This window comes from Manduca sexta, chromosome 6 (assembly GCF_014839805.1).
Source record: "Manduca sexta isolate Smith_Timp_Sample1 chromosome 6, JHU_Msex_v1.0, whole genome shotgun sequence".
Lineage (NCBI taxonomy): Eukaryota > Metazoa > Arthropoda > Insecta > Lepidoptera > Sphingidae > Manduca > Manduca sexta.
Window position 1 is genome coordinate 978,556 of NC_051120.1, and position 15,387 is coordinate 993,942.

At 33.4% G+C, this 15,387-nt stretch overlaps 1 protein-coding gene across 3 annotated transcripts in view; it reads right to left on the reverse strand.

Annotated features, from left to right (window-relative positions):
• Positions 1-507: 507 nt before the first annotated feature.
• LOC115440957 (homeobox protein 10) overlaps positions 508-15,387 on the reverse strand; it is a 76,665-nt gene continuing 61,785 nt past the window's right edge. For all 3 annotated transcript variants that reach the window (XM_037447413.1, XM_030165490.2, XM_037447411.1), the window contains exon 4: positions 508-3,353. In XM_037447413.1, coding sequence (XP_037303310.1) covers positions 2,928-3,353 — 426 coding nt within the window. In that variant the 3' untranslated portion in view covers positions 508-2,927. The remainder of the gene's footprint in view (positions 3,354-15,387) is intronic.

The window sequence follows — 15,387 nt, forward strand, 5'->3', positions numbered from 1 at the left end:
CATCTATTAGTTATAGCAAAACACGGAAATAAGTTAAACTTATAGTTAGTTAAATAGTTGCTACATGTAAAAATAGATGTCACTGTTCATCAATTTTAAAATAATACTCTGCAGTTAACCTCCACTTCCTCGGTAATTAAGAAGTTCAATTTGCAATCAAGAGATGGTGGAAAAAACAATAATGGATTTACTTTGTTTGTATTTTTCTTTATAAAAATTACATAGCTAAGAGTTTTTGATCGCAATGCCATTAGAATAAATAATCTAATAGATATTTTAATAAATTAAATTTTCTTTCATTTAAAAAATTGGAATGAACCATTGATAATATTGTTATTCGCAGTTTTTTTTTAAAATACATGAATAGCGACAACCACACAGACGGAAAATCACGTACTATTTTTACGGTTTTCTGTTTGCTTGTTAGATTAAATATGTAATGTTTTTCTTTTTATGAAAAGCGGGAAAAATCTGGATTGATAAGGTCAAAATACAATAAAGATAACATAATAATGAAAAACTATTTTATTTCTCATTCCATACTCACTATTCTTACACTAGAGCTACGTAGTTACTGATACAGCACTCTTCCAATGTAAAAACTAATTTTGTCAAATTCGTTCTAATTTATAATACAATTTTGTTCGTATCTTATTATGACAATTTATATACAGTTGAACACAAAGTACACTAAACAGGAAAATATTTTTTTCGATTTTTAATAAAATATATTATGTTCCTAAATGTTTTTATATGCCCTTTGAAGATTTTTGTAGATGATGTGAATCATTCCAATCAATAAATTAACAAGAAATCGTTATATTGAATGACGCCATATTAAAACATTTCAATTTATGTGAAAATAATTATTTCCAATTAAGCGTTGGAATGAGGTAGAAATAAAATGTACAAGCAATTGTAATATATGTTTGAAGATATTGTATAATTAATATCTGTACCTTGAAATGTGCACAATATTATGCTATTTCTATTGAAATTTAAAAAATACATATAAATATATTAAATACAGATTTGTACGCATGAAAAGCCAAAGCGTTATACTACGCATAATGCGATCTCTGATATCTTAAATAGTTAAATTAAAAATGTAAATGGCAATTTATAAAATATTTGTTTTCTGGCAAATTTAAAACAGAATAAAATACACAAGATTAGGTAAATTGAATTTTTCCTTATCTTATTTATTGTTAGCGCAGGTTTCATGAAATGACAATTTGATACTGTCGAGGATCATATCTTATTCATGTAAAAAAAGGGTACAAAATGATGCTATGTCTATTTACAAACATTTAACACTATTTAGTCGTATACATGTGTTTTCTTTTAAAATTAAAAATGCTACCGTAAAGAGGTCAGTAAAGAAAGGCTAATAAAGCATTTACTTATTGCGGAGGCCTGAAGACATGATTTAATAAAATATAAATAAATAATTGTTCAAAGGCTTGTAATAGAGCTCCTCGGTGCAGTACCTTGGTGTTATTCTTGTTCTATTTTTGTCTGTTGAAATATTAAAATATCGTTAGTAAGTTGTTCTACATTACTATCATACGTTTTCCTTTTACTGCATGCCTATAAAATGACCCATCTTGTTAAAAAAGCAAAAAGCATGTAGCAAGAATAAATATTATTTTTACATTTGAGTCGTTACAAAAAAACTGTTATGAAAAATGCACCTAAAAATCTATTTTTTTAAAGATGTATGACGTCTGACTGTTCCTCACTTGCTTTCCAGATAAAGACAACCTATTGTAAAGAGCAGGTAAGTATGGGGATAACTCTATTTAACGTAATTAGGTCACAAAATAATAGTTCATAACAATAATAAAAAGCAATGGTTATTTAAGTCATAGTATCTTTTCAAAGAAGCGAGGATGAATAGTATCCACTGGTGATGTAACGATTATTAGCTTTCAAATATGGCGCCAAAACTTCAAGCATTCCCTAACTGATATTGTTTGAACAGCTCTCATTAAAATTGCATAGTTAATATTATATAAATTATTTTGAAAGACAATGCAATTATTACAAAATAAGCAAATCCGTTACACCACCTAATGATACAGAATATTTGATACTGAACATTGCTTTCCAAGTTACTGTGGACTACTACAAATAACTGCTTAATCTAAATTAAAATTGAATATTGCACAAAATATTTTTATAAAAACTGGTTAATACAATTAAAAGGTAAAGTTAAACATTAACAAAAGAAAACCGTGTTAAAATGATTATAACATGAGATCTAACGAAATTACATTTTTAAACACATAATATTTTTTTCGTAGGTTTTATACATACAGCCGAATTATATTATCTGTGTTGTATTCTTCACCGATGATTGAAATTAGTTTTCAATTTAGACATGAGATGGCGTTGTACAACATATTTTTAACGGTAAAGAATATACCACAATACTCTAACAGCATACGTAAACGAAAGTTTTCCTTCAACACGTACAAAAACATATTTTTTCACACAAACAAAATTATTTACATTTTAATTAGTCTGTTCAACAATTTCTGTATTACAATACTAGATGGCGCTAGTCACACGTAAGAGCGAATTATCATAAATAACCCATCAATCTCAATAAAATTTGCTATCAATTTAAAAACTGGTTACGAGTTAACGTGAAGGCGAATGACTCTACACTCGAAAACCAGTTCAAGTGTAAAATTTTGTTTTAATTATGCATATCCGCGCTTCGCAACTGGATTTATAAAAACTTTATACATCCTTCATCAATCTGGTGTCAATTATGTTATCTAAATTAAATACATTAGTTGTTAATATGCAAAATTAATTAATCAAATTGAGGAACTGGAAATACTCCTCAATAAATGACGAAGGAGGTTATTAATACTGATGCGACGAATCAAAAACTGTTGGACAGACCGCTTAAGAGTTCACATCTCAACGTCTCTGCTTATCGTGTCGAAATTCATTTCTTTCACTTCGTCCGGACCAAAACTTTTCACTGACACCTTGCCGTCTCCAGAAAGGTCCGTGTTCGATAATTTATTCGTAATTTTCGTTATCGATATGCGACTCTCTATGTCATTCGTGTCGCATATCGTTTCGAGAACGACTCCCTTCTCTACTTTCCTAGGTTTGGGAAGAGTTTGCGTCACTATTTTTGTACTGCGCAGTTTCTCGCTCAGTATTTTGTTGCAGTTCTTCTTCGACATGTCTAGCGCGAGGGGATCTTCTTTCGCTTCTTCTTTCTTGTCTTCTGCGGGCTTGTTCTGTTGCTTCATCTCGGCCACTTCTGCGTTGCTAACGTTGTCTTTCTTTTTCCATTTCGTTCTTCTGTTTTGGAACCAGATTTTTACCTGGAATTTAGAAAAAATATTTGTTAATATAATAATACTTATACTATTACTACTTATGCTATTTAGAGGTCATTTTAAGTGTCAGAGTTAAGTTGTATAAAGGAACAAAATAATGATTAGCCAAACATTTAAACACGTTTATAGCTAAAGAGTAAATTTACTGAAATAAAAGTAATTTATATAAATTTCGCAATTCTATTAACTACGCGGGACTTTAATAATTACGAATTAATTGATTTTATTTCTACCGATAATTACACTTAAATGTTAGTGTAATACTAAACGAATATCAATTAGTAGCTCTATAGTCGCTACAATTACGCCGGCCAAAAACTTAACTATCCAAAACAACCCTTATTAAAAACGATTTAATCCCCGCCAAACAATTAATAGTTTGACCGCGAGCAATGACGTACAAACGGACACGAAAATCGATGGTACATAGTCAACATAGCGAACACAACAATACAATTAACCCTTTGATATGTCGCACATAACTATCTGGAAATATCCACGCGCTTTGTAGGGTCGGCTCTCTCATAACCGGGGAAGTAAAATTAAAGGTATTCTTCCAACTGCTTGACTAATGGCCGATTAATTATATGAATTTAGTATAGAGAATCTTTGACGAATTGAGGGTGGGGAAAAACTGGACAAAACTAGCACAGAACAAAGAAAAGTGGCATAAATTGGAGGACGCCTAAACTCTCCAGAGGGATTTCTATAACAAAAAATGATAACTAACATTTGTACTTATAAATTAGAGTTAGCTACTAACATAGAGTTAAGAAAATATGAAAAAAAATATGTGTTTATAGTCTAAGTGTATATGAAATTAAAAGGCTTTTATTATTATTATATTTTATACTATAGAGAATATTAATATTCTTTATTTTAAAGAATCTTAACTCCAACTACCGTGGATTCTAAAGCATAAATCAACCAATCATATAAAGTTGGTTTATCATGCTTACAGATGAGTTGTTTGGATTGGTTCATTCTAACCATTAATGCGTTATTAGCGATTGGTTTATTAGAATCGGCAGTTAGCAAACCATGGCTGACTTAAATGTGGAGATTCTGGCTTCGATTTTTGGAAATATAATGTTTATTAGTTTATCGAACTCTAATGAGATTTTTGCACACTATTTAGCATGTACAAAAAGGATTTGGGTTAGTTTCCACGATAGTCGTTTGTTTAGCGTCAACTATCTCTGATAGATGTCTTGCGCGACCTCGGAGTCAAACCCGAAATATCTAAGCTCACAGGAAAATAACGATTTTTTTTTCAAAAGTAATGGGATGGTTTATTGTCGGCTGTAAAAGTAAATAACAAAGTTAAGTAGCAGCCCTGCGTCCGTCCCGCTCGCACCACTAATGTGCAATCAATAATATTATGTCTGTATGTAGCATTGTGTAAAGCCGCGTGCCCAATGTCCATAACTGGGTTAATCACTCGAATGGAGTACCTGAATTAGGACTGAGTTTGGGTTAAATGGGATTTCTGAAAGGCCATAAGGTCTATACTATTCACTAATTTGTACGAGACGAGCAACAAGTTAGTGATGGGGAATTCTGGTATAGTTTACAGACAAATGGCGATCGTACATGACTACACAATAAATAAAGAAATTTTACCGAAAATAGCAGGTTAGAATGCTGTAACAGCCCGGCGAAATTCTGACAACCCTTTGAAGACGCAAAATCTGAACTTTGAAAAAATATTTGGAGTACCCTATACCTGCAATCTACAGTGTAGTTACTTCCTGCACCAGTATACTAAAATAATATCAACAAGTCTTCATGTGAGATTATAGAAATGTCGCGTTCTACAACATTATACTTTTTGGAGACTCAAACGAGACCTTACCTCCGAATGAGCATAAAAACGTTTTAATTTTTGGTCATTACCAGCATGCATTCAGCGATGTATGGTAGGAAGTAAAAACTATTAATTTTACGATTTGTCAATTTACATGAGGTTTGTTTAGTGTAGATTTTAAATATGTTCCTAGAAGTGACATTAAAAATATATATTTTCGATGTTTATACGAATTATGAACAGATTGAGAATCTTTGCAGCTTGCTAATGTTTTAAAAACTTTCATGTTAATAATTATGAAAACTTAATTTTTATTTCAATCAGTATTAATACCATACGTACAATTATTTATGAACGATAATTTTAAAATATATTTATATTTTTTTCAAAACTTCTAACTTTGTGATTATTAAAACCATCTAGTTATGTTATTTAAACTATTTATAAAATGCATTGTATCATAAATTCTTGCCTTGAGTACTAACAAATGAAATAACTGTTAATTTCGTGAGTCACGAAACCTTTACAAATACTTACAGCCGGTTAATAAGAACTGCATAGCTTCTGTTGTTTTATGTACTTTTTTCAACACATAAACTTCTGTCTTAATCTCCAAAAGATTTAAGAAATAAGAAAGAAATAAATAAGAATTTATTTTCCGAAAAGTTACACTTCTTCTAACAATTAGCAACGATGTCCACACTAAGCTATGCCTGTATCGTGGAAGGTAGAAGAGCAATTAGAATATTCTAAACCGAACTCTCTTTCTTCCTATCATCGCCATTGCAGACATAATTCCTATATCAGGAAACTCAGTTGTGTTTTCCAAAATGTACTCTCTCCCACAAAATGACACCTTATTTTTTAGAATCCCATATTTTCTCCAACAAATAAGAGACAGATTAGCGCAAATCCTCAAACCGTCAACCAAACACAGCCTAATAAGCATAAATATAATTAACTATGTCAAACAAGGTGCGTGGACACAAGTGCACATTCAGAGTCAAATGTCACGTCAGGCGGTGGTGGGAGGGGGCGGCAGGGGGCCCGGGGGGGCGGTGGAGGGGGTGTGGATTAATTTGCGAGCCAATTACACGCGGGTAGCGCATTGTGCTGTGATATACGGTCGTGGTAATGACTTGTGTCTAATGCATAATTAGGAAATCTAAGCGCCGCTCGCGGGCTGCTTAGCGTGGAGATTCTGGTTTGATTCTTAGGTTTTTTAACGATGATTCTCATTAGTATCTGATACTGACGGAGCTTGTCTCCCTACCAGAGATTATGTAAGGGCTCTATTATTTTAATTGCATTAAAAATATTGCAGATTTTGTAAACTAGACAATATATTTCGATATATAAAAGTTAAGACACAGAGTATTGTGCTGGTATGGTGGGCTCAGACTTAGCTAGATGTAAATCTTCACTTCTTCCATGGTGTAGCGTATGGTTTCTTCTTGTCTCATAATTTTAGTTTTCTTTAAAACTCCTAATATTATTACCTATCTACTACGCTCGGCTGGAATTAAAAAATACGAAACTAGATATTTTTATTGCCGACAAACGACTAAGTGAATCACCGCTCATAAACACCCATAATTCCAAAACAATTAAGGATGTGAATTGTGAGACAAGCTTCGAGGGAAGGAATATCATTCCAAAGCAGACATTAAACTATATAGTTAGTTTTAGACTGGACACTGGACATTAGGGTCAAATTTTTGCTTCATACGGACATTTCAAATAAGTCGCTGTCTTATTTGAAATGTCCGTACGACAAAATGTCACAGCGTCCTTACATTAATACAAAATTAATATATTTATGAAAATATGCTAATATGCGCATTAAAAACATGCTAATCATGATATAGAAAAAGTATGAAGTATTTAACATTCTTGTTTTGCAATGGCATGGTATATTGAATAACCATCACATAAGCGCAAAATTGTGAACAAAAATGACAATCTTCCCAATGTCAGCTCTATATACTCTTAGAACTCTTTGTTCCAAACAAATTATGGACGTACTGCGAACTGTGGGCCCTCGAATAGTGATTAGAGAAAGGTGCCGGGTTATTTGGGCTTCCGGATATATTTCACACTATACGAATCGCAAAAGCATACTGTTATATGGACCCATATATGCCAAGATGTATCCACCTACAATTATCCAAAAATAATTAAAAGTTAATACACAATTAATCCAAATGCGATTTACTGTTCAACAAAGCCAAGATCTATTTATATCTGAAAAAGTATGTCTGAACTAATCCGCACATTTTTTTTTAAATAAAATGTACATTTTGCCATAACTAGATTTATATCAAGACGGGTTTTTATTTCGTGGCACGCCCCACGAACCCGCTCATTTATGCTGTAGACAAAATATGTCTATAGAATAACTGCCAGTTAGAAACATGTAAACTACAATATAATGCTCTCTATATGTAAGCTACACGCATGATTGACTTTATAGTTCATAATATGAAAGTTCGTAAACATTACAATGAGCTATTAAACAAAGTGCAAGTTATGAACCGACAATAAATGGAAGTGGCACTTGTAATAAAATAAATGCAGTAATGGACAGTATATTAATGACTCCAGGATTTATTATTATTCAACTGAATACATGTAGATATATAGTTTTTTTAAGTATATAGGAAATTGTCTCATAATGTCGCGTTTGTGTCCTGGTGTCTAATCACATATATTTACTAGCATTTGCCTGTGCCTCCGCCCATGTGAAAAAGTTTTTCCAAGACAAAAAGTAGCCTATAACGTTCGGAAGTAATGTAGTTTCCTATTAGTGGAAAAAAATCAAAATCCGTTTAGTAGTTTCTGAAATTAGCGCGTTCAAACTCTTTAGCTTTATATATTAGTAGAGGCTGTCAATTTAATATTTTAATTTAATTGAGAGTTATCTAAACTAGTATTGTATATGCAGTGAAATGTATGAAGATATTGCAATTATTAAAATTATTTTCTTTTATTACATAATATATATAACAGCGTTTTGGGTGGCCTGGTGGCCTGATTACAATCTAGCATAATACCTTATAAATATTTTTCTCAGTAGCTTAAATCAGTTTAAATCAAAACAGAACTGACTGCGGTCAGGTAGGCCGCATATGGTAAAAAAACAAGTTAGATTTTTTTAAACATATTTATTTTAATGAAATGTGGAATGAAAATTGCGTCTATGCTCTCTTATCATACTGTTTACTTACGAAGTCCAGTGTTCGATTTCCAGATATAATTTATTACTCCTAATATTCCTAATTGTATGGTATCGACACGGCGACATCTCTACCCATCTCCCCAGAGCCGGGATCGATCAGCCAGTAATTAACTGTTTGCTAACCGATACACTACAACTGTTGTGTACACACACACACATATACACACGCGTACACGTGTATTTATATAAAGGTCATACAATGTGAAAATATATAACATGTATAGGAGTTATGATAAAGATTTTTACGTTTATTAATACTTGCTTGCGACTCCTGTAAAATTTCTGAAACGGTATAATCTTATATTGACGGTTGAAAGGTTGAGTGTCTTAAGCGACATTTTGTTTCCAAACAAAAATTAATTAGTTTAAAAAAACATACAAAAATGCTGATTTTAAATATATATGAAAATTAGTGTCACTAAAATTGTCGCTTAGTGAATTAGCCTTTCAACCAACGATATCTAAATTGGTATATGTTTTATTCTTAAAATGATAATCATGAGTGGTTCGAAAGATTATTTGCTACAAACAACTAAATAAACTTACAAAAATAAGGGAAACCTATTAAACTCCAGCCCCTTATAAAGTTATGAATATATGTCCCTTCTAATTAAAAGTTATGACATGTCATGGTTTACAAAAGATATAACAGAAATTCGATTAAATAAACTTAGGGAATCAAAGGCAAAACCGTACAAGGAATACAGCGACGGCCAACCATCATCACGTAAGTACTGGTTGCACTTCGGTTTGAAGAATACAGTCTCCAGATGATTATCCCTCGACAATCGACACAATTATGCCGGCCTATTGGAATCGGATATACATGAGCTGACACTATGGTGGGTTATAAAACCTTGTGTACGGTTGTCGTTATCCGGGCGGATGTAAATTATATCCTACCACCAACAACTTGCTTAATGGTAAGCGACACGACCGCCCATAAACAGTACCTACACCATAAATAACTACGAATTACAAACTGCATGGCCCCGCACTACGCTCGTCGCTCTAAGACGTAAGATATCCAGTTTAACAAAGCTCTAATTGGTATCAAACTAATAATATAATATATAATAATATCAGCCCTGTATTATATACTTCCCCACTGCTGAGCACGGGCCTCCTCTACTACTGAGAGGGATTAGGCCTTCGTCCGCTGGCCTAGTGCGGATTGGTAAACTTCACACACCTTCGAAATTCCTATAGAACACTTCTCAGATGTGCAGGTTTTCTCACGATGTTTTCCTTCACCGTTAAAGCGAACGATAAATTCACAAAGAATACACACATGATTTTTAGAAAAGTCAGAGGTGTGTGCCCTTGGGATTTGAACCTGCGGACATTCGACATAGCAGTCCGTTCCTCGTCATATCAGTCCGTTCCACACCCAATTAGGCTATCGCCGCTATTAAACTAAACACCAAATTATTAACCATCACCAACAATAAACTATTAAAAACAACGAAGTAACCGTGCATCGAACCCGCACTAGCACAATAAATCATTACACATAGGTAGATAACAACATTAGTGATCCCGTCAGTTTGTGGGTAATCAATATTAAAGCGGCCGCCGCTTTGTTCCGCGGAGATCATTGTACACGACCCTATTAGTGCCGGCTTGCGTAGGGACGAGGCTGTTACACGGATATCGATATCGATAAATAAATACAATTTTATTTTTATGACTACTTTTGTGGTGTGCTTGTATTACGTGGTCCAACAGCAACGAGGTCTCGGGCTTGAATCCCAGATCGAGGAATGTGATTTTAGCACATTCTGTTCAGTATCGCACAATTAATGGTAGGCTCACACCCTATCACGTCAGGAAACGAAAAACACGTGGCGGAAAAGTGAGTGAGCTCTAATTGTGCCTCTACGTGTTTGGGTCTTCTTATCAAAGTTAAATTTCATATTTACCAACAACAAAGGCAATTTCTACCATGTTTTGTAAATAATAGTTTTAGGTTATGTTGCTATATAGCGTTCTTATTGTAAATGCTTATATTCCCAAATAGTACCTACACTTCCTAGAAATTACAACCATGAAACTCCCAGTCTGAAACTTAAGTCACTCCTACTACTTACATTGAACACAGTATCTTAAAACGTTATACTTAATAGCGTTTGCACATAGGAGTAGGTAACATACAGACACTCTCTACTACTATATAGGTACTATACTATGCTCGTATATATACCTGTCTAGTAAATGTTTTCTATATTAAATAGCAAAAAACCTTCAATATTCTAATATTACCCAATAGCAGGAGGTCATTAACATACAGACACTCGCATATAATGAACTTATATCCCTGCCTAGTAAATGTTATCTATATTAAATAGCAAAAAACCGAACCTTCAATTTTCAAATATCACTCAATTATGTACAACATCACGCTATATTTTGTGTTGCAAATTAAATTAACTCCATTACATTCCATATTTCGCTTCGAACACGAGTGTCAACTATCACATAGCAGTATTTAATTAGTTTCTAATATCTGAAATTAATTAACTTTTGTTTATACTGGTTGGAACTTTGTACAAAAATTTTACTAGAAAGGTAGATTCTGTCTGATGCTGTCTGTACCATCGCTCAGTCTATTTCTGCCACTAAGTAACATTTCAGCTTTTATATTGTAGTACTACCGAGCATTTTGTCACGTTAAATTTTAGGGTGACAAACGCAGTGAATGCCGTACAAATGTTTGTCTTCTCACTTCCAGCCGCTTTCAATAAAGGATTCCAATCTTAGTCTTCAATTCGACTCCAAGAGCGAACCAATCAAAATAACTCATTTGTTATATCAAAAAATCTTTGTTCTGACTGGTGCATTTTTGAGATAGATTAACAAAGCGATAAGAATCGTTTATTGATAATTGCGGTTAATGTACATAAAAAAAATTAGCATGTTAGAGAAAATGAACGGCTTAACCCCTAATTCTATTATATTCTATTTTAATATAAATATAAAAATGCTAAAATGTTTAATATGCAATCATAAACAGTCGAACGGCTTCAATAAAGTTTGTCACAAAAATGTTAATATTATGTTTATCCGGGAAGAATGCGCACTAATACTTATGATTGCGAAATTCTTAAACTGGAGTTGCGGATAAAATCTAGCATACGATAAGCCAGGCTTTAGATATTTACTAATCTCTTATTATTGGAGTATAATATCCGCTTTCTTTAATGATGTCATAATCGACAATAAAAACAATCGATAAGTCAATCTCAACAATGACTCTACAAAAATGCTTAAACCGGAATTTACTGTTTAGTGACGCAAATAATTTATCGATAAAAGTATCGATAAGGCTATTAATATTTCAATTTTCCTTTTTATAATAGCCTAGCTAACAAGACATAAATCATTTGTTGTTAATTAATAACCACGATACATGATCGCCCACAATACTTCAGAAACGTTGCTTATAATTTTATTGTATAACTTCAAATTAACATTATATCTCAAATATATTACTTAGCATCTTTCTGACAAGGTCAGAATTAGGCCTGCTTGTTTTACAATACGTGAACTAAATTTGCTGAACTGTACTAATACACCTTGTTTTATGGTACGGGCACTATTTATCAAACAAAAAAGTAACTTAACATCAGATATTACGGATGGAAATGACGCCTAGCCTAGTATCAAGCCTCTACCACATAGAGGTAGGTAGAGACTATGGATTGCCACTTTGCACGATTCTGGCATACTTCTCTTGCTTCCTCCACCTTCATCAATCTTTCCATGCATTCCCGCCGGTTCGAGATAGTTTAATTTTAATGTCTAACATTCGTGTAAACGTAAGAAATCGTTATGGTTCAGAATACTTTTGACCAGGCCCTTACTAAGACTGTCAGATGTCTGATATTCGGAAGTTCGGTGCGGTTAACCCCTACCGGCTCTTCAATCCACATTTGCCTTATCCTTTTTGTCACTCTCCTATTATCCATCCTCTCTAAATGCCCAAACCACCTTAACATACCCTCTTGATTACTATTGTCCATAAAAAGCAAGAAACGACGCACAAAACAGGTATTATTTTTTTCAAATTACAAAAAGTTAGTCTAAAACGGCCTAAATGATGTACTATATTCAAACACGGTAGTTAGAGCCAATCAAATTAGCGTAATGAGTCGCTTTGTTCGGCAGATATCGATGTACAAGTCCCTATTAGTGCTAGTGATGTGACGTTCATCGGTATCGAGATACCGCGAGAGCAATCAACATTCTTAGTCTCTTTATCCGAGGGGATCGTTTTACACCGGCCTATTAATGTACGGCTTTTTGTTGGTGTTGTGACGTCAGTGTTAATTTATCGATGTCGATTTTTATGTATCTTTATGTTTTCCGGAATACGAATTCTAATACTGAGAAAATGTTGCTCGGGATTCGTTTTAGTCTTACCATTCAAGTTATTGTACGTATTATTCGGCCTTGCAATATTCTAATTAAATTTTTTAATGAATTAGTTTATTTTTTCTCAATAAGAGGCAAAAGAAAGGTTGCAAATCCAGAATATGTCATTACGCATTCAACCAGACTTTAATATTTGTAATTATAATGAAATAGCCCATGCATACATACATGTATATCTACTTATAAGAGAGACAAAAAAATATCACTTGCAATTTTTTTTAATTTAATTTCGTTCCACATAATTGTTTAACCGTGTTTACGTTTGTAAATATACCTCAGACATTAAGTCTGCCTGTATATTTCTCTGTACAATCAATTGTATAAATAAATAAATAAAAATAGAGTTCAGTTAACTATTTAATCATCGATATCGATTTAACTGTTTCCCTTCCTTATACTTATCTAAGCTACCGTCGATGGCGGTCGATGACTAAGGCCCGTTAATCTAACAATTATTCATTGGAGATAGGCCGGCCACAACGAAAGCGACTACAAACCTTCCTCAATTATTTATGTAATTATGTAATCGGTCTATTGTAGTCTATTTAGTATTTAATTTATGAGTTTTCGTATTATACTAGTTATTAAGTTTTGTAATAAGTTCTGGATGGTGTTGCTACTTGCTACTATTTATAGGCAGTTGTTGCGTTTATAATGTCAGCCCTGTATTATATACTGTCCCACTGTTGGGCATGGGCGCCCTCTACTACTGAGAGGGATTAGGCCTAAGTCCACCACGTTGGCCTAGTGCGGGTTGGTAGACTTCACACACCCTAGAAAAATTCATATAGAGAATTTCTCAGGTGTGCAGGTTTCTCACGGTGTGTTGTTGCGCTTACCAGGTGAGCATCTAGTTCGTCTTGTCATCCATTTAATAAGTAAGGCAAAATAAAGAACTGCTTTGTTCATTATCAAGAAATGTTTAGTTTTTGAGACTTTTCGACCTGACTTGGACCAAAATTTCTGATGTGTGATACATAATTTAAAGGACATGTGTAACATGGATGTCTATTTATTTATACTAATAGGTTTTCTGTTAAAAATAGGGGTAAATTATAATTTAATTTAGTTTACCGCCAAGCGGTGAGTTATAAACGTGAAAGTTTGTACGAATTTGTAGATTGGTACGTAATTGAGCTTTCTAAATCACAGTCTTTTACTATTCTTAATATGTTACTGGTGGTAGGATATATTATATATCTGTCCGGATAGCGACCACCGTACAAGGTGTTAAAACCCGCCATAGTGGCCCACGTAAGTGTGTCGCGTTCCGGGATCGGACTGTATAGCCGGTATAATTGTGTCGACTGTCAAGGGGAAGGTAATCATCTTTCGTTATTTGACACTCTATTGGACCTTATCCACTTACTATGAGGTGCAGTGGGGTCACATACCAAAAAAAAAACTAAACATAAAAATAAAATAATTATTCAGTTCCAAAGCACAAATACGAATACTTGCATGATAAAAAGAGTATAAAATCTTAAGGTGGCTCTTCCAGTTGTATAAAAACACTTATGTCCCAACGTAACCAAATCAAATAAACGAAAGTTTAATTTTGACACCCACTTTCTAAAGATGGTTGACTTAATTGATACTTAACAGTTAACTGGCGAGATAACGTACCGTGAAAGTTAACTTGTTGGTTTAAATTGATCGAATCAGGTTTTGGACACTCGCATTATGTCGTGATGAGTTAAATATACTATTAAGCATTTGCGTGAGATTTTTATCACATCTAACAAAGTATTGCCTGCGGCTTTGTCTGCTATAACGACTCAACACTAGTTTTAGATGATTTTTTTTGTAATTTATTTTTCCTTTCTCTACAGTTACATAATTTAATTTATTTTAATTGGTATTTTTTTGTTTATTTCCTGCTTAATTTAACTTATAATTCAGATATAGCTGTGTTTACCTGTAAAAGACATAATATGTAGCAGCATGGTCTCCGGGAGGGGGTTGTTCAGAAATAAATTACAACAAATATTTCACTGAATAAGTTTGTAACAATGCAAACTATCGACCATAGACGTTTTATTATGATGAAGCGTTTTCAAAAACCACGCGATTTGAATATGAAAAAAAAACTTGATGATATTATCTAGTATAGTGCGTAGGTGCAGATGCACCCTTCTAAAACTAATCCCCTAGTATTATTTTTTTTTTTATATTTGTTGTTGGTGTACCATACAAATAATAAATAAAAACAGTTAACCGATGCTTAGATAAAAACCTAATGCCATGTCTATTTGTATATTACCTTATAACTTTGCCTGATTTTAGTCTAACGCTCGACATCATCCAAATGCACGCAAACATTTTAACACCAAATTCAATTGGCATCAAAAAGGAGACGCGAGAAATGTTAGCGCTCTCCCCGAAGACGATTCCTAAGGAATATGTGACTAATAAAGAGGAGCGTGGCAGCAAAGCCCGCGAGAGGGCCGGAGTGCCGCGCCGGTGAGCGGATGTATTGCGCTAGTAAGACTAGGACTTAAGTCTCTAGATGTGGCTTAAGGCTATAGCATACTTTCGTA